Source organism: Papilio xuthus, unplaced genomic scaffold (genome assembly GCF_000836235.2).
Source record: "Papilio xuthus unplaced genomic scaffold, Pxut_1.1 DF827135.1, whole genome shotgun sequence".
NCBI classification, from domain to species: Eukaryota; Metazoa; Arthropoda; class Insecta; order Lepidoptera; family Papilionidae; genus Papilio; species Papilio xuthus.
The window spans coordinates 1,750,809-1,768,903 of NW_013531514.1; the positions used below are offsets into that span (position 1 = coordinate 1,750,809).

At 35.2% G+C, this 18,095-nt stretch overlaps 2 protein-coding genes across 2 annotated transcripts; one reads left to right on the top strand and one right to left on the bottom strand.

Annotated features, from left to right (window-relative positions):
* Positions 1-287: 287 nt before the first annotated feature.
* Positions 288-12,170, top strand: LOC106119709 (differentially expressed in FDCP 6). The gene is made up of 10 exons (XM_013314840.1): positions 288-498; positions 7,210-7,398; positions 8,347-8,487; positions 9,995-10,234; positions 10,516-10,748; positions 10,866-11,055; positions 11,164-11,300; positions 11,393-11,529; positions 11,617-11,741; positions 11,825-12,170. Exons 1-10 carry the CDS (start codon positions 406-408, stop codon positions 11,963-11,965), a joined length of 1,626 nt encoding a protein of 541 aa, XP_013170294.1. The 5' UTR covers positions 288-405; the 3' UTR covers positions 11,966-12,170.
* Positions 12,171-12,365: 195 nt separating this feature from the next.
* On the bottom strand, positions 12,366-16,230 carry LOC106119711 (uncharacterized). The gene is made up of 10 exons (XM_013314841.1): positions 16,022-16,230; positions 15,082-15,326; positions 14,750-14,857; positions 14,463-14,483; positions 14,128-14,290; positions 13,837-13,972; positions 13,478-13,627; positions 13,279-13,408; positions 12,960-13,130; positions 12,366-12,509 (listed from the first exon to the last, which is right to left on the bottom strand). Exons 1-10 carry the CDS (start codon positions 16,146-16,148, stop codon positions 12,450-12,452), a joined length of 1,311 nt encoding a protein of 436 aa, XP_013170295.1. The 5' UTR covers positions 16,149-16,230; the 3' UTR covers positions 12,366-12,449.
* Between the last annotated feature and the right edge of the window lie 1,865 nt (positions 16,231-18,095).

Genomic DNA, 18,095 nt, shown 5'->3' on the forward strand with positions numbered 1-18,095 from the left:
AGAACTTTAATATTTTTTTTAATCTCGCGCAGACGGAGTCGCGGGCGTCAGCTAGTATGTAATTCTTCTTGTTTATCTTTTTCCAGAATACTAATATCGTTGGATTAATTTCCAAAATCTGACTTGGTTTAAAAGCTAATTATTTTTAAAATTGATTGTAGCTATGAAAAACAAATACATGCGGGTCTTCCTTTTTTTTTATTAATGTCGACTGGCATAATGTGGCATTGCGTTACATCCATTTCCTTTCGTCTGATATCACAATCGTAAGCTGCCAGTGTGAACTTCGAACGCGCGGCCGCTTGACGTGTGCCTTGGTCCAAATTAAAAAACAAAAACAATGTTCTATGGTGCACAGATTAAAAAGGATACCAATTAATGTGATTATTGTGGGTAGTGTTTAAAATGTCGACTCTTTTGAAGAATGTTACGAACTGTATTTGGCATGCCTTCGACTCCTTGCAAAATAACGAGGTCGTCCATAAATCGAAGCTGAAGGTTTGCTTATTTATTATCTCTTCATAACATTTTGTTAAAATAGAAAGCAATATAGATAATATATTTGTTAATATTATTTATTAAGGAAAACATATGTAATTTTTTGTTTAATTTTAATAAGAATGAAGTTGTGCACTAAATACATAACAACAATTGTATAATAAACTAAAACTATAAACAAGGAAACTCATATCAAAACATAAGGGATCCAACACTCAAGAGACAAAACGCGGAAAGACTAACTTCACGCTTGTCTCCTATGTGGTCTACTTTTAAAAATATTGAAATAATCTATGCGACCTTTTTTTACGTCCATTAGATGAAAACTACATAGCAAAATATTTGAAATAAGAATAAGAAATCGCGCTGTAGCTCTCAAATCAAAAAATAAGTAGGGTCAGTATAACACATACTCTAAATATAATTATTTTTTATTAATATTTGATTAAGTTTATTGTCATGCACTCTGTCCTGTCTTGTCCTTCCAAACAATATCGACCACGTTAATGACCCATTAAGGGCGGTGTAGGCTACAATACTGAGGCGTGACTACGCATACCTACTTCATATATGTAGATGTGGAAGAAAGGCTTTTAGGTGTGTCCGCTTTTTGTGACCCTTTAACCTATATCTGTTTATATCGCAAGGTAGATAACATTTAACTAAGTACACAAGGCTCATATCTATCGAAATATTATAACCTCTTTAAAACAAAGGACATCTAGACTCCAAAGAGGTACATTAAAATGCATTCTTGGAACAACAATTTTTAATTTCTCTTTGTTATTCAAATGAATCATGAACGAATATTTAACGAAAATTAACATTACCTCATCATCACATGACCTAAACAAAACAATGACGTAAATTATTTAAAGTAAGTTTGTGATAAACTTACGTTTAAAAGTGATAACAGTTTACTTAACCCGTGTCATATGTTTGAGCCAAATAAATTACTGTCTGCTCAGATCGCCCGGAAAGATATAAAAATAATACCATTAGTACAAGAGCTAATATTATTAAAAGGCGTGTAAAATTACAAGCATTTTTGACTATATTACTGAAATCATTAGCTTTCTGTTAACATCTTTGAGTGAGCTGAATTGTCTATAAATAAGAAAAGAAAAATTGAATAAAAAATCTTCATTTACTTTTTTCTAAAATCAATAATTTATCATCAGTTGTATCGTAAAATCATTGAATTATATTTACACTGAATAGACTCTAAGACTATATTCTTAAGAGTGCTAATACAACAACCACATATCGTAAATTAAACATCTAATAAAAGAAAGCTACTGTAAACATGATTTTATTAACACCCCGCATCCGGTAAGCTTGAAACTCCTTGTAAGTAATTACAAATTGAACTTTTGAATTTACAATCCTATTAAGACTACTATTATGAACCTACCTTATAAAATTCTAATCGTATAAACATAATAAAATTATTCTCTCTCTATCTCTATATCTTTTACCACCTATTTTAGAAATTCTTAATAACTTAAAACCTATATAAATATAACACTAATTCCGATTGATATTAAATTTAACATAAGTATTTTTTTTTATATCGTAAGGTGGCAAACGAGCGAGCTGCCACCTGAAATCGCTGACATAGCGAAGTGACCGTTGCTCATAGACATACGCAATTGCATATGCGTTGCCTACCTTTAATCGACGGAGGAGAGGATGCACAGAAAGAAAATATCTTCCCTTTCCATCCTCTTATCCGGAAAGTCCACTGCCACTTCCCATCCTTTCCTTATAAGAAAAAGGGTGGGAAGTGGGTTATTATATTATACTTGTACATACATCTCATTCGCGCAATAAAATATCGCTAGCTCTAACTAAAACTGTTGATATGATATATGAGGTCTTCTTAAAATGGTCAATGCAGTTAGCTGTAACGTGCAAGAAATTCTATGAACATTATTCATTGACCCTTATCAATCTACCATACAGAGCTTTACGGCACTTCAGAATGCAACTTCGCCATAAACGTTCAATTTGCGCCATTTATTGCAATTTATGTGACCCATTGACATATTCTACTGACCATACTAACAAGATGTTTATATCGCCACATAGAGACGTTGCTAATTGAGCAATTATTGTCATCTCTTTCTCACTTTCTATCTTTATTCCTCTCTTCCTCATGCTCTACGATTGGATTTTATTACAAACATTAATTGATAACTTCTCTCTCATTTTGTAATCTCACTGGGTCGTCGTCGTCGTCTCTGCTCGACTCGTGTTTTAAATTCGGTTAACTATATATTTTTCGAACGAAATTTTTGCTTTCTATTAAAAAAATTATTAATCTTGTAACCATTGCAAATAATGCCCATAATTTCTTACGTATGAATCAAATCTACAACCGAGTTATCGGTAGCCCCTGTCTACTAGGCTACTAGGGCTTTTTATAATGTGTAGTTCACTTATCATCCTTGCGGTGGCTAATGATAATGACACTTTATATTCCTGAGATTAACAAGAACCGCATTGAAGTGATTATTGCGGTTCTTCTCGGGATAATCTTCCTCACTTCCTTATACAATGTGATGATTACTTGATGTTACTCTTAATTTAACGTGCAAACATATTTGCATATTGATTAAATAAGTTCTTCTACGAGCAGAAAAAGAGCAAGCATTACTTTAATTTTAATACTAAAAATACTTACTAAAACATATTTTTCAAATGATGTTTCAATAACTCATCATCAGCTCACTATACGTCCCCACCGAGGGGCTCCGAGCCTATCGTCAGTTAGGGGTGACTAGGCCATAGTCAACGCTGGCCCAGTGCGGGTTGGTTGACTTCACACATATATTTGAATTTTTTCTCAGATATGTGCAGGTTGCATTTCACTGTAAGAACATCGGATAAATGTACATATGTAAATTGGAAATCGAAAAACACATTGGTACATGGCGGGATTCGAACACAGGACCTGCAGATCGCAAGTCAAGTGCTTGACCCCTGAGCCACCGACGCTTAATACGTTTTTTCAATAAGGTTCTACCCAAATACAAACAATTATTTAAGGATGTAAAAAAATGACGTTTTATTACAACACTGACACAATTTGCGAAATGGCAAGCGCGGACGTCACCTTTCTCGGAACTCGTTAATAAAATTCGACATTTTCCACGCAAATAGACGATAACCTTATAACCGTCCTGGGAGTATCGAGCGGTGTACGCTGGGAAATATGACGTCACTACTATTTTATGAGTGTGTTTTCTTCTGGTGAAATATTAGACTATACGTACTAGTGTTTAATACATTACCAAATGAGGTGAAATTCTCTTAACTTCCTAACAAATTGAGGCGACTTGATAGCATTCGACCTTACATTTGCATATATGATTCAAGAAACGGACTATTCGTATGTCCAGACAGAGAACAATCGTACAAATAGTCTCCATAAAAGTGAATAAAATGAACGATTGACCTTTATTACGTAGGAAAATAACAACTACTATAAAATGACCGTGTCATATATCATTGTACAGATGTAGAGTTTGTTATGTTATTAACGCTATTGTGGAAGGTAAACAGTGTATGCTTTTAAAAATAAATAAAAATAGATAATCTTCATGTTTTTTTAGATCATAAGGAGGCAATTTAGCGACCTGAATTCGCCGAAATAACGAAGTGACTACTGCCCATAGACATCCACAATTGCAGACACGTTGTCTAGCTTAAAGCAACGGAGAAGACGCATATAAATCGAATATTTCCACTTAATAAAAATCCCCTCCTCCATCAAATTCATCCCCTTGCCATCCTTTCCTTATAAGAAAAGGGTAGGTTGTAAATGGGAATAAAATTAGGTGTCTAAGTTGATTCCTTTCCACAATGGAGTTGGTAATATGAGACAATCTCTACATCTGATTAGTTACTTATCAGAACGTCTCTCTAATCAAGATTCATAAAACTATAATTTGTCAAAGTTTTAAGTGTACATAATTGTAAATACAAATTCCGTCTTTAACCTTTAATATCTACAAGTAGACGAAGTTTAACCTTCATGTAACTACTAAAACACTTATCCCTACCATTATCTTTGTCGTTTATTACAATACGTCGTTGTTCAGATAAACACACAAACTTTAATGTATAAAATATATTGTTTATTGTGTTCTTAAAAGCGCATTCAGTAAAAAGTAATGCGGTCGCTGTGAGGTCAGCTTTAATCTGGCTGACCTCAGCCGGCGATCGGACTCCGCGACGAGGACTCTGTGCAGTTTAAAGCATTAACTAAAGGGTCATTTATGATATTTACTCGTTCTTATTTATTACGACAGCTTTGCTAGGCTATTTTACAATAACAAGCCTAACTACAAAACAAATGAATTAATAGGTATTAATTATTGTTTTTGACAAAAATACGTTGGGTACGTAAGAAGGTACAATTATCACTCATCTCACTATCCGTGGGTCTTAGCGCCTAGCATGAAAATTTGAGAGAAATTCATAACGTCTTTGACAAAATTTTTCAAAATCTGTATGTGTTTTGTTGTGGTAGTGTATAAATCTAATACAAATTTTGTCCATAACGCTAAGAACGTTTTCTCGCAAATTTTCGTACTGAGCCTCCTAATCTAGCAAAAATTCGTGTATCGATAAAAAAATACCCAATATATCGATCTAATCGCATTCTTCTTTCAATATAATGGCAATAAAACAAGGAAATATGGATATTAAAATCTCCAAAATACTTTTATTTTTCGTCATCATCTCTTATTAGGAAGTCGCAACTCAAGACAGCTTCTGACCTCGGATTAGTGATTAACTAAATATATCATATCGATTACATTAACCTCTAAAGTATCAACTTTCATAAACAGACTCAGATTCGCTTATCGTTGCAAAAAATGCTTCCTGCTGCATATGACTGTGTGGATTACTTTACGACGAGTCTGACCTCCACACTACAAGCCAGCCAAGAAACTAAATTCATAGTCTTTTTTGTGGCTGAAAAACCACTGTTTGCCTTGAAGATGCATTTGCAGCTCCACCGGGCTTAAGGTGGCCAGACGTAAATGGTGCTTAGTCTAAACCTCGTTTAAAAGTATCTAGAGCTCCATCAGGACCCTCGCCTCGGGCAGTTACTTCGTTATTATTACTGGAGGTCGCCAAGCTCTTGGACCAGTAAAATTCTTTGTCGTCATTACATATTTCCCTAAATGTTGTTAAAATAAATCAATGTGATTAATTTTATGACGTTCTTTTTTATCGCATGGAAAAAATTCAATAATAAGATTGCTTTTAACCCAATGAATAACTCAATAGAGACCTATCACGCACGTTTAATCAATAATCAGTGGTCGTAATATGCATTAAGGGACAATAAACTAGACATCGATACAAGTACATGCGCAGGTTGTTGTGTTGAGAACATGACGAAGCGACGCCAGACCAGCGTGGGTGTGGGTGCGATGTGATTTGTATGGCTCGCCTGGAGATTAAGTTGTGATTACACTGTTAGCTATGAAAGCTATATTTTTTAATTTTGTATGAAGCAATAAAATTTTATAATATGGTGTTTGAAATAGATAACTTAGTAGGTTAATATTTGTCAACAAACGATCTTAATTTTACATGTATACTTCGCCTTAGTAAGATCTTACTTGTTAGCGGTACTTCACTATTAATTGAGTGTTTCCCTTTGTGTGTAATTACCTTTACGGTTTACTTACAACTATCATAGCTATCGCCTCGCTATCAGGTATCAGTGTAGCAGTGGTCTGCGTTCATATCCTTGCATTGAAGCGATGAGTCATCTGGCGTCGCCCTACGACGTCGTCTCGGCGTTCGCGTCGCATAAATACACAAATACGTAATAAATGTCGATATAATTTGTACTTTGTTATCTTTATTTTTATATGATTTGTTTAATAGAGAGCTTTATCGACATAATTGTGATAGGCAAAGCTAAAAAAGCTGTGTTAACTACTACTACTCCGATACCGCAGTTACCCAGAGTACTGATTAAATTTAGATATTTGTAAGTACAGTCGAGGACATTTATTTCCTACCCATTTCGGTAAAATATTTATAACCTTTACAATGTCACTTTCGTAATATGGTGACTGGTGTACATTTGTTCCCACTTTCTTTGATTTGGAGTATTTATTTTTAGAGTCTGCTATCAGTACTAGAATAATGTTTTAAAGTAAACCTACGCGACTTATTAAAATTACCACAAGACTTTTAACAGCTATTCAATGAACGCAAGCAATTGTTATCAGCATTCCCGAGACCTGAAGTCACGTAATGTAAGCACGAGGTGACGGCAGGCTTTTTAACTCCTTACTCATTTATTCTAACGATAATGTAAAGTTGACATAATATGTAAATGACAAAACGAAACTGTTCGCTGATAACGAGGGTTATCGCTATTTGTTTTTAATGAGTCATCCTTTTTGTGACTATACTAGTCATCCTAACCTCTAACCAGGAGTAACAGATATTAAACTCTGGTTGTTCTTTTGTAACGATATTACAAGGGATATACTTATGATTGACTTTGCATGTAAACGGATCTGAACAATGGAAAATTAACTCTACAAGATTCTTCGACTCGTACATCTTGTTTTAGAGCATCACATTGTTCTGTGTTTTTCTTCAAAAAGAGAAGTATAGCAACATGTTTACAAAATATACTTTTGTTGTGAATTTTATTGGTTATTTCCCCAGGTGCTAACCGCGAACATAGGTACATTACTCGACCTGTACGGTGTGGAGAAGGGGCTGGACCACTTCAGATCCTCTCAGGAACTAACCTTCGACGAGTTCCGTTACTACCTGCAGCACGAAGTGTTCAGCTCGCTGCCGAAGACCGTCACACTGCCCGTTGTCAGAGAATACGAGAAGAAAATAAGTGAAGTATGTAACATGTTTACTATGACTGTATTTAATAACAAATGAGTGAGCGTGTCTGAGGCCTAATTTCACGTTCCCTTCCTACCTTTTTCTTATAAGAAATTGATGGGAAGGGGAAGTGTATTTGGAGAAAGAGGGAGAAATATCCTCTTTCTGTGCATTAAAATAATCACCGACTCACTTTATAGACTCGTTAAATTATTTCTTGTTAGTCATACAAAAATAAGTTGCACTGTATTCTGCAATAAAACAGCTCTACCTATTTTAGTCAATTACTCTACGCGAGAGAACATTTTACAACATAACGTTCACACACTTTATCTAATTACTTTTTAATTTCAACTAATTAAGAAGTTTATCAAACGTCATTCAACCATAATTAAAAGTAAATGGGCCACGAATACAACGGACCCATACATCAGTGACGCACACCAAGAAAACTATTGTCTTTCCTACTATACCATCGCAATACGTAATAAGACACTGATTGTTCTAATGAAATACGAAACCGGAAATTATTATTCAGTGTTGTATGTAAATATGATTAAAGTATTTCATATATTAATTTTCTGGTTGCCTTTTATATTATATTAAAGGATTGGTAGAGAAAAAATCATGCATTAAATATTGTTTAATTAAGAAAGCTTTTAAGTTTATTTCTGTTAAATGTATTTCTTTTTTTTTTACAGCCACAAATCTTACTTTTTACTATGATAAGTATGTGAGAATTTCTGGATGGATGGATGGATGTTTGTTAGAAGGTATTTCTAGAAATGATGCAGGGATCTCGCTGAAATTTAGCATAACTGTAGAACATAGGCTAGAGGAAAACATAGGCTAATAATTAAGTTTTGTTCTTAATACCGTGAAGACGGAGTCGCGCGCGACCGCTAGTAAATGCATAAAGCTTAATATTATAAAACGTTTCTCATTGCTTTTCTTGTTTCCCAGGTGTGTTGGTTTGTGTGTCGTAAGAGCTTACTGGGCCGCGACAAGCCGGTCTTCAGCGATGACTCCGTGTTCAAACTCTTCAGGATCTTCTGCCTGCTTGCTGATCTCGTTCAAGACTCCGAGGAGTCGAGCAGATATGTGGTAAGGGCAATAGTCTGACAATAATCAAATCAAAAATCTGACATGACATCAGTCAAATTCAACTATTTAACATTTATATTCGATTGTAATTTTTTGTACGTATTTATAATACCTTTGTCTTTTAATTTTTAATGGCTTTCAATTACAGCCAAATGGAAATTTGACAAGTGACATATCGAACTGTCAGTTTTTTTTAAGCCATTGTCTTTTTCTTATGCCAAAGACACAAGTCATCGGTTCTTATCTTCTTTTATTTAGAAGTGTCTAAATGTAGATTAAGTATCCAAGGGTTTTGTAACCAATTAGAACCTTTTTGCATACATTACAATAAAAAGCCGGCAATAACTCGGTTGTCGGATTTTGAGCTTTATGCTCTATTAAATTCAAATTTTTGCAACAAAAGTTCCTTGCATTTAAAACAAGTCATGGTCTATTAATTCATGTCAGCTGTCTCGTAGTGCGTCATACAAACACATATTAAGCTGTAATAAGCTGTATGATTCACTTCAACATCCCTAATACAAAAACTATAGCGTACTTTAGGGCTCGATACGCAAAACGTACCCAATTTATATCTTTTTTCCCACTATATTTTTTTTCTAATATTATAAATGTTTGGATGGATTGATTGATTTTTGTTTGAAGGTATGTCCAGAACGGCTACATGGATCTAACTGAATTTTGGCCTTGATGTAAAACATAGTCTAGAAGAACACATAGCCTACTAATTATTATTTTTTCCGTTCCGCGCGGACAGTGTCGCGGGCGACAACTAGTCTTAGATAAGATTTAAAAAAATATGTAATACAAATAACTTAGAAATTACGAGTATATTAAAATCTAATTTACAAAGTTTATTAAAAATCAGATTGTTCAGTAGTCATCATAGAATCCGAAGCAATAAGAATCTGTTTCCTCTAGCAGTTACATAACTCTATAGCAAATAATTATTACTTTCCAATAAACAACAGTAACAATCTTATTTATACAGATGTAATATTTAGGAAATTAAATAATTGTATAATTTCTAATTTAAGAGAAATAAAAATGCGAAAGAACTAATGTTGTTTTTAAACTAATATCGCACATGCTGTTTGCAGATGTGAACGAATCGTAAAGCACAAGGACTGATTGTATAGGTCATTGACACCATAAACTAACTTAATTAAAGTACTCGTAACTTTCATTAAACAATAAATTCATATTTGTCGTAGCACGTGTTGAATTATATTGAAATAATTACTTACATAATTTATAATAGGGAGATAGATATCTGCAATTTCTATGTCACCGACCGCTTGTGGTTTTCATGAGATTAAATTCGGACTATGCAATCGGTTTTTTTTTTCTAAATATATAGCTATAGCGTAATGTAGATTCTTTTTACTTTATTACCAAAACCTACATTATCTGAAACTATCCAGAAATTAGTCTTTAAAATAAATAAGCACTTAATAAGCTACACTAGTTTGACATTGAGCTTACTATCTCTTCCTTATATATTCAGGTGGTTCTCCAGCCGTCGGAAGCGGGCATAGTCGCTGAGCAGCTAGTGTTATGCCTCGGGCTGCGCTGGGACGCAGCGGACTGGGAAGCGCTAGGCAGCTCCATCGGGCACTTCAAATGGGCGGCTTTCCTCGCCGTGCTCGAGGCTAAGTACTGCTGCGATCATCAGCTGCACGCAGAGGCCCTTGTGGAAGCGGTGGACGAGATATACGATGTCTTCATTGAGGATATTATAAAGAAGGTGCACATAATTTAGAAAATAGAACTATGACTTTTACTTGAAAGATTACGATGCACCATAACTTCATACTTCTCTTTGGAATAGGTTCCTATATTTTAGGAAGAATCCTAACCACCACAAGGTCAGCTTAGGTTTGCATTTGAAACTAGTGATCGCTTATTTTTGCCTATGGTGTCTCTCAGGACTGTGTATAATAGAATTGGGATGACGACTGGTCTCCATTCGTTGATAAGAGGACACGTTATGCCATTGGTTTTAAATGGTTTTGATGTATGTGACAGGGCTACTTGTACAAGCGGGGGTACTTATTGCCAACTATGCGCGAATACTGGTGCGTGCTGCAGCCGTGTGCGCTCACCTACTACAAGAGCTCGGCGCAACGCGAGCAATGCGGCCGCGTTGCTATCGACGAATACTGCTCCGTGGAGCCCGCACCCAACGCCGACGGCAAGCTGCAGCGCTTCCAGCTCGTCACCCCAGAGAGGACATTCGAGTTCGCCACTCAGGATCATAAGTATGGGAATGCTTTCTTCTAACAGAGCAACATAATTCGATACTCTGTAGAAGACCGACCCTAATGGTTATTTGTTAACAGGTGAACTAAATAAACTAATGTTGGTATTCATCGCAGGAGTCGCCTGCAGTGGGTGTCTGCCCTGCGTCAGGCGGCGGCGGTGTCTGGTGGTGCGGAGGGGTACCAGAGACGAGCGCGCGCGGGGAGACGCGGCGCGGGGGCGCGACGCGAGCGAGAGGCAAGAGAGACACGTGCGCGCCTCCAGAACGAGGTTCGCGCCCGACTTGCCGCAGAAGCTCAGGCACAGGTAATAGACATAGTTGAATTTCAAAGGCAAGCGATTGAGATTTCAAACTCTTTTTGCCTTGACGTAAGCTCTCATGCGCTTTAACGAATGTGTTTTTATAACTTGCAGGAATTAGCAGAACTATCTAAAAAGGATAACAAGAAATTAGAAGAGTTGAAGAACGCACAAGCAGAACTTGAAAGACTTCTACAAGAGGAGACGCAGGCTAAGAGAGACGAAGAGATTGTCAGAGCATTACAAGCGAGGTGAGATTTACAAAAGATAGGCTGTGTAGAGTGACATACAAGTATGTCAGCCAACACCGTGTAAAATTTCTTAATTCAATTATTATTCACAGAGTTCTGACAGAAGAATGGGAGAAAAGAGAAGAGCTAGAACGCCTTCAAGAAGAACAGAATAGAATGTTGGAGGAGGAAAGACTTAAGAGGAAACAGTTCGAAATGCTACAAGCAGAGAAAGAGGCACAATTCAAAGGTAAGCACATAATATAAACGTTAGACAAGAATAAAATAAATGACAGTATAAATGGGCAATTACACAAATAATTATTTAACCTATCAGAAGCCGAAAGAAGACTGAAAGAATTAGAAGAAGAGAAGCAGAGACTTGACGCAGAACTGAGGGCGGCGCAGGAGAAGATATCACAGACCGAACACAACGCCCTGGCATTACATGTACAGCTAAGGGTATATATAAATCTCATAACAACTAAGTCGTTTAATGTAGAAAGAAAAAGAAGTTTTGTCTCTTATTATTCTATTTTTTGCAGGATCATCCAATATTCCGCAATGGGGAAAGAGCTCGCCGGGCCATATCATTTGTGCCCACAACCAAAAGTTCCTCAGACACTCTTATAGATGTGAAAGCTATCAGACATCTCAAAGTTCTTGACGACGAAGATAAATTATGATCTTCATACATTGAGCCAACTTATAAAAGATGAACAAAAGATCGAACATATTTAGTAAAATAAATCAATCAAAATTAAAGCAAATTCTATTTAGACGCTTGATTCTGTTATAAGTTAAAATCATAATTGCAAAGACATCATAAGACAAAGAAGATATAATGCAGAAAAACGGAAAAACAAAGAGTCAAACATAAGATTATATTTTAAAAGACAGATAAATATTAATCCATTATTAAAATTGATTATAAAATCATTGTATATTTATATCAATTCAAATTCCGCTTATCATCGTATGTAATAACCCACATATTTTTCAGCGATGTCTAAAAAATGTTGCCTTTTTGATGCTTTAAATTGGTTAATAAAGCAATCGTATTTCCTTGTTATAATATACAATTTTGGAATAAATTAAACAAGTTTATAAAAAAGAAAGTTACTATTGTATTCAATAAATCATAAAACGTAAATATTCGAATTTCATTCATTACTTTTTGCCCCCTTTCTTCTCTTCCGCAGCCTGCATCTTCTTGAGAAGTTTCTTGAGCTGAAAATAGGATTTAGGATAGGATCATATATGGAATAAAATAATAATAGGAATAATAGGAATACGTGGAAGGAGGATTTTTAATTTTTCTTCTTTCCTTTTTTAGTTCTTCCTTTCAACTGTAAAATATACAGGAATTTCATTACATACATAATGAGAAGTAGAATAGACGTATCGAAAATTGCAGTGGTATAAGCAAGCAATTTTGGGATATGGTTTGTACAAGTAAAGTTTTTTGAACAAGTGTGTTATGTTCAGATAAAAATAGCGTAAGGATCAGGAAATCAATCTCATGAAGATACGAAGTCGTCGCATATTAACATAATCAATAAATCATTCGTAACCCTATTTGTCAATAGTTTCCTACTAATGTCATCCTTCATGTGATCGATCCCTTCCTTATAAAATGTATTAAGCGAATGCTGATGATGTTTAAGATGAACTTATAACCTTTTTCTTCTCCGCCCGATTTGCCAGGACTTCCCTCCACGCGTTCTGTATAACTCTCGCCGCGTGCTCCTGCAGGAACTTCTGCATCTTCTGTGTCATCTCCTCGTGGTACTCTGCCTCTCTCTCTGCCATCAGCGGTATGTACTCCTTATCTTGCTCTGCTATTTGATCCTAGATAATTTCAACTTTAAATACCGCGTAATCAAATATTCAAAACTACTAAATTGTGAACATTGTGTACAAATGTGCAAAACCCCTAAAATTGTAAATGTCCTATTGAGGAAGGTTTCAAACAGTAACTATTAATGTAACTACTGACCTCCAGCTCCTTACACTTTCTCATTTCTTCTTCATATTTCTCTGTGAACTCATCAAGCTCCACCTGTTTGTCTGCCATCTCGACGTCGTACTTTTGAAGCCATGACAGCAATTGTGTTTCAACTTTGAGTCTATGAACAATTAATTGTACATTATAACTGACTACGCTATAATTAAACTTTCATAGTGATTTTTCGGACCTTCTCGCTCTTAAATTCTTTTCTTCGAGAAGATGCACTTTTAGAAGATTTTCATAAACTTCCCTACTCTCAGCTTCTTCTTCTTTAAGCATCTCATTCTTGACTAAGTGTGCTCGCGTCGCTAACACCATCTGCCGCTCGGAATCGAGGCTGAAAAACACTACAACTATACCAAATACTAAAAATATACGTAGAACGTAGATATATTAACAATATTACGACCTCATAACCTCTCAACAGCTTCGAGGAATCAATGTAAGCCATAATATTATCATCATATTATTTGTCAATATAGTTTAGGTTAGAAACAAGAATTATTCCACAAATCTGTTTTACTCCCAATACTTAAATATACTTACACCTTTTTTTGTAGTTTGACAGCAGTCTCCCTATTCTGTGTGGCGAGTTCAGCCTCCAAGCTGGCGATAACCTCGGCCTTGTGCTTCATCGTCTCCTCGAAGTTTTCTGATTCTTCTTTTAATGTTTTTGTGTGTTCTGTGTTAGAAATTTAAATGTTTAAGGATGCACTTGATTGAATTCTAACTCATATAAAACCTTGAATAATAATGATGATCTACTAAACGTATTAGGTTTGGTTAAGTTTTTCAAGGACATTTTTAGGGGCTACAGATCTTGATTGAATACGTCACCCTCGATTTTCTTAGTGAGTTTGATATTAGACGCCTCCAACTTTCTAGTCTTTAGCTTCATAGACAACTCTTCTGCAGCGGTCATCTCCATTTGCTTCACCATTAGACCGCGAAAATTCTCAAGAGCCAGAAGATACTTCAGACCTGGTGTTTCTGGTTTACCCTATGAAACGTCACAGACACGTGATGAATGGACAATTTATTAATTCAATACGTTCAGAATTTACCCACTAAAAAGGAGACCAAGAAGAAGGTAATAAATTACGTAGTAATAAAGAACTCAAATCATTAAACAATATTAATATTTACGTATTATACAAATTCTTAAGACTCACTTTTATTGCATCTTCTTTCATCTGTAAAAAATAAAGCATCAATGATTTTATTATGTACTAGCTATCGCCCGCGACTCTGTCTGTGCGAAATTGAAAAAACATAATAGTCTATGTATTCTTCCAGACTATGTTCTATAGGTCAAATTTTAGCGAGATCTATGCAACCGTTCTGGAGATACCTTCAATTAAACATCCATCCATCTAAACATTCACATTTATAATATTATTATCAATATTAACAAGAAATAAGATATATTAGGAACAATAAAAAAACTGTATTCATTTACCTCGTCAATCATTTCTTCAACTACTGGCTTCAATGCCGGATAACTGTTCATTATGTAAAGTAAAAGCCCCAGTTCTGGATTTAAACGATTCTTTAATGATACATCACCCTGCCAAGGAAAGGAAAGAAAAGAATAACATTTTTGGTAATAGAGATGATAAATGAGAGAAATAATCTCTCATTTCTAATTAATAATTACAGTTGTTAAAGCTTAGCAATATACATTTTTAAAATATTTATAAAAGTTCAAATATCACAAACTATTCATTATTTAGTTAGAAATAGTACATCTAAAACTTTAAACACTTCAGTGAAAATTCTATGGAAACTTACAGCTTTGAGATCTTCAAACGCGCCCATATTTAACAAACTTGTAGAGAAAAGTGGGCTGTCGTACTGATCAAAGATTAACAAGAGATCGTCCATGTGCTGGTTTGAAAGAATGGAATTAAGAGTGCGATATTCTTTAACCAAACCGGGTAAACAGATAGCCAGCTTCGTTTTATTGATGGATTCGTCCAAGATCTTGGTGATCCTCTCCGCTTGGATCTTGCACTCCAAGTCGATTGGGGATGCAGCTAAAAATATATCTCTTTACTAAGACTCTGAGGGGATTAGGGGATCCACTGGAGATGGATCTCTTGTAGTGACTCATGCAAGAAATTACACCATCTCTTCATTAAACACCATTTCGGAAAACGTTGCATAAAGTTTCAATTTTCGTAGTTAAGGAAGATTAATCTACATATAAACAAAATGAAAAATGTAAATTTCATAGAGTTCTTCAGCTATGTGTGATGTGAAATAAAATTAATAATTTCGATATAAAATAGTAATTAGGTCCCTATAATTACAAGTGTGCATTATGTTAAGTAGTATACTGGTATAGGCATTCTTTATTGACGACTTTTTTTTTAAGAGAAGTGGGCAAACGAGCACCGAAGTGTTTATCGATGCCCATGGATATCAGCAATATAAGAGCAACCGCGGCTGTGTTGCCGGCCTTTGAGATAGTGATAAGCTCGTTTCTTGAAGGACCTTAAGTAGTAGCGGTTTGGAAATACCGCCGAGGACAGACCATTCCACAACGCAGCTGTGTGAGGCAGGAAGTTTCGCGGAAATCTCCACTAACACCAGGTGGGATTGTGGTCAAGCGCTGGCTTATCAAACGTAAAAAAACCGCACGGATTGCCAGTTATAAAGATGGTGTGGATGGAACATGGAGGTCTGTCGTAAACTTTTTGTCTATCTTTAAATGATAATTTAATATTACCGTTATCTTTAGTAAAGTCTTGATCTTTATCCTTGGTGGTACTATCAGCAGACTTGCTGCTGCCGGTCTTAGAACTTTCCGAGAAAGTAGATGGTGACAGCAGAGTGCCCGCCGAATGGGATTCCATTACTACGCACTACGAATACCAAATGTATAAGTTAAATAAATTTATGAATGTTATATTTATTAGTTATCTTATTTAATAAGACATTGACAACTGTTGGTAACCATGGTAACTCAATTGAACTTCAAATGATAGAATATTAGGGTGTGTTTCCACTAATGAAACATATGTACAGTCAGCGTCATATAGATCGTCACAGACAAGATATGCAAATATATAGGTACACCAAAAGTAATCAATTATATAGGTACAACAAAAGTCCTCAAAATAATAGATACATTCACCCTGCTCAAAAACATCGGTACATACACAGCGTCAAATATATGAGTACATGCAAGATGCTCATAAATATCGTAGCAACCACAGCGTCATAAGTAACGAAGCAGTCAAGGTGCGCAAAAATATCGGTACATTTGACAAAATTGAACTCTATCTCTATATACTTGTGATACAATTTGGAATAAACTACTTCTGTTATATTCATTTGACACTTTGCATCAAACCATTTTTCAAAATTTACTAAAAGTGTTCGACGCGGATGACAGATATTAGGTAGATAAAACCAACATCAATTTTAAGTTTGTCATCATATATGCTAGTTTGGTCTCGTGGCCTTACCGTTCGCCGCCGTTGGTACGTAAGGTCGGCGGTTCAAATCCCAAGCCACTATTTTTTTTTATATTTAAACTTTTTAATTTTAATATCGAAGCACATGTAATTCAACTTTATCGCCGTAGTTATTAGGTACTTTTTGATATTGCTTTGGACTAATGAGTTTGACCGTTAAAGTACTTTTCTATTTCAAACAAAAATGAAGGAGATAAAGCGATACTATTGGCATGTAATTTGTTTATTACTCATGTTTGTTAAACTTGTACCGGTAAAAATAACACTACCTTTTACTGATACTGATTATATTTAAGAAAGAAAGAAAAAAAACTGAATGTCAATATCCAAACTACATCAAATTTTTGGTCGATTGCAATAAACATTCCAGTGTGCGTGGGCGCGCACACATATGTAGATAACACTTGTACGTATAGTTTCCGCGCGTACCATTCATAAAACCCGCAATGACAATCCACGTTCCGCCCACTCACTTCACTCGCGATGGTCTGACCTAATTGTTGTTAACGTTATTTAAATTTCTTTCTACCCGACAGCGAAAATTATAAAAAAAAAATTGTCGAGCAAAATTTTACATTACCAAATTTTTACTGGTTATGAAAAAATAACCCCGTGATTGATAAAATGAAAAAAAAAAGTAGCCTGAGATTCGAACCGGTAAACTTACATATTACGGCAAACATACTAGAATACTGCGCCAAACTTGTATATATTGTGACAAGGCAAAATTTGATATTAGTTATTACGTATCTGTCATATTCGGCGTGACAAACTTTTATAATATATTTAAGCGTTATGACAGGAGAAGAAAAATATTGGGTTGCCCAGTAAGTTCGTGCCGCTTTATAAGGAAAATTGAAACCCTGTTCTCTTAAATTTTTGGAAATGTTTTTAAATTATATTGGTACGACTCTATACCTAAAACGTCTTTTATTTTTGGCTAAAATTTTAAAAATTAGTTTTTATCGCAACCAATGAAATGAAATTATTCACAATATAGAAATTTTTGTGACGTTTGATAATGGTGGAAATCCGAAAATGAATCTACTTCAGCTACAGTCTATTGTAAGCTTTATGTCGAAAATCAGAACAAACTTTCCGGACATCCTATAATGTTAATACAAAGTGTCAAATGAATGTAACAGAAGTAGTTTATTCCAAATTGTATCACAAGTATATAGAGATAGAGTTCAATTTTGTCAAATGTACCGATATTTTTGCGCACCTTGACTGCTTCGTTACTTATGACGCTGTGGCTGCTACGATATTTATGAGCATCTTGCATGTACTCATATATTTGACGCTGTGTATGTACCGATGTAT

What these genes read in the sequence shown, in the direction of transcription:
- LOC106119709 (XM_013314840.1), top strand. Translation starts at nt 406, where the DNA reads ATGTCGACTCTTTTGAAGAATGTTACGAACTGTATTTGGCATGCCTTC. An exon ending in TCCATAAATCGAAGCTGAAG is followed by an intron (nt 499 to 7,209) that starts GTTTGCTTATTT and finishes TTATTTCCCCAG; the next exon opens with GTGCTAACCGCGAACATAGG. An exon ending in GAAAGAGGCACAATTCAAAG is followed by an intron (nt 11,530 to 11,616) that starts GTAAGCACATAA and finishes TTAACCTATCAG; the next exon opens with AAGCCGAAAGAAGACTGAAA.
- LOC106119711 (XM_013314841.1), bottom strand. Translation starts at nt 16,148, where the DNA reads ATGGAATCCCATTCGGCGGGCACTCTGCTGTCACCATCTACTTTCTCG. An exon ending in AGACTTTACTAAAGATAACG is followed by an intron (nt 15,327 to 16,021) that starts GTAATATTAAAT and finishes ATATATTTTTAG; the next exon opens with CTGCATCCCCAATCGACTTG. An exon ending in AAGAATTTAAGAGCGAGAAG is followed by an intron (nt 13,409 to 13,477) that starts GTCCGAAAAATC and finishes AATTGTTCATAG; the next exon opens with ACTCAAAGTTGAAACACAAT.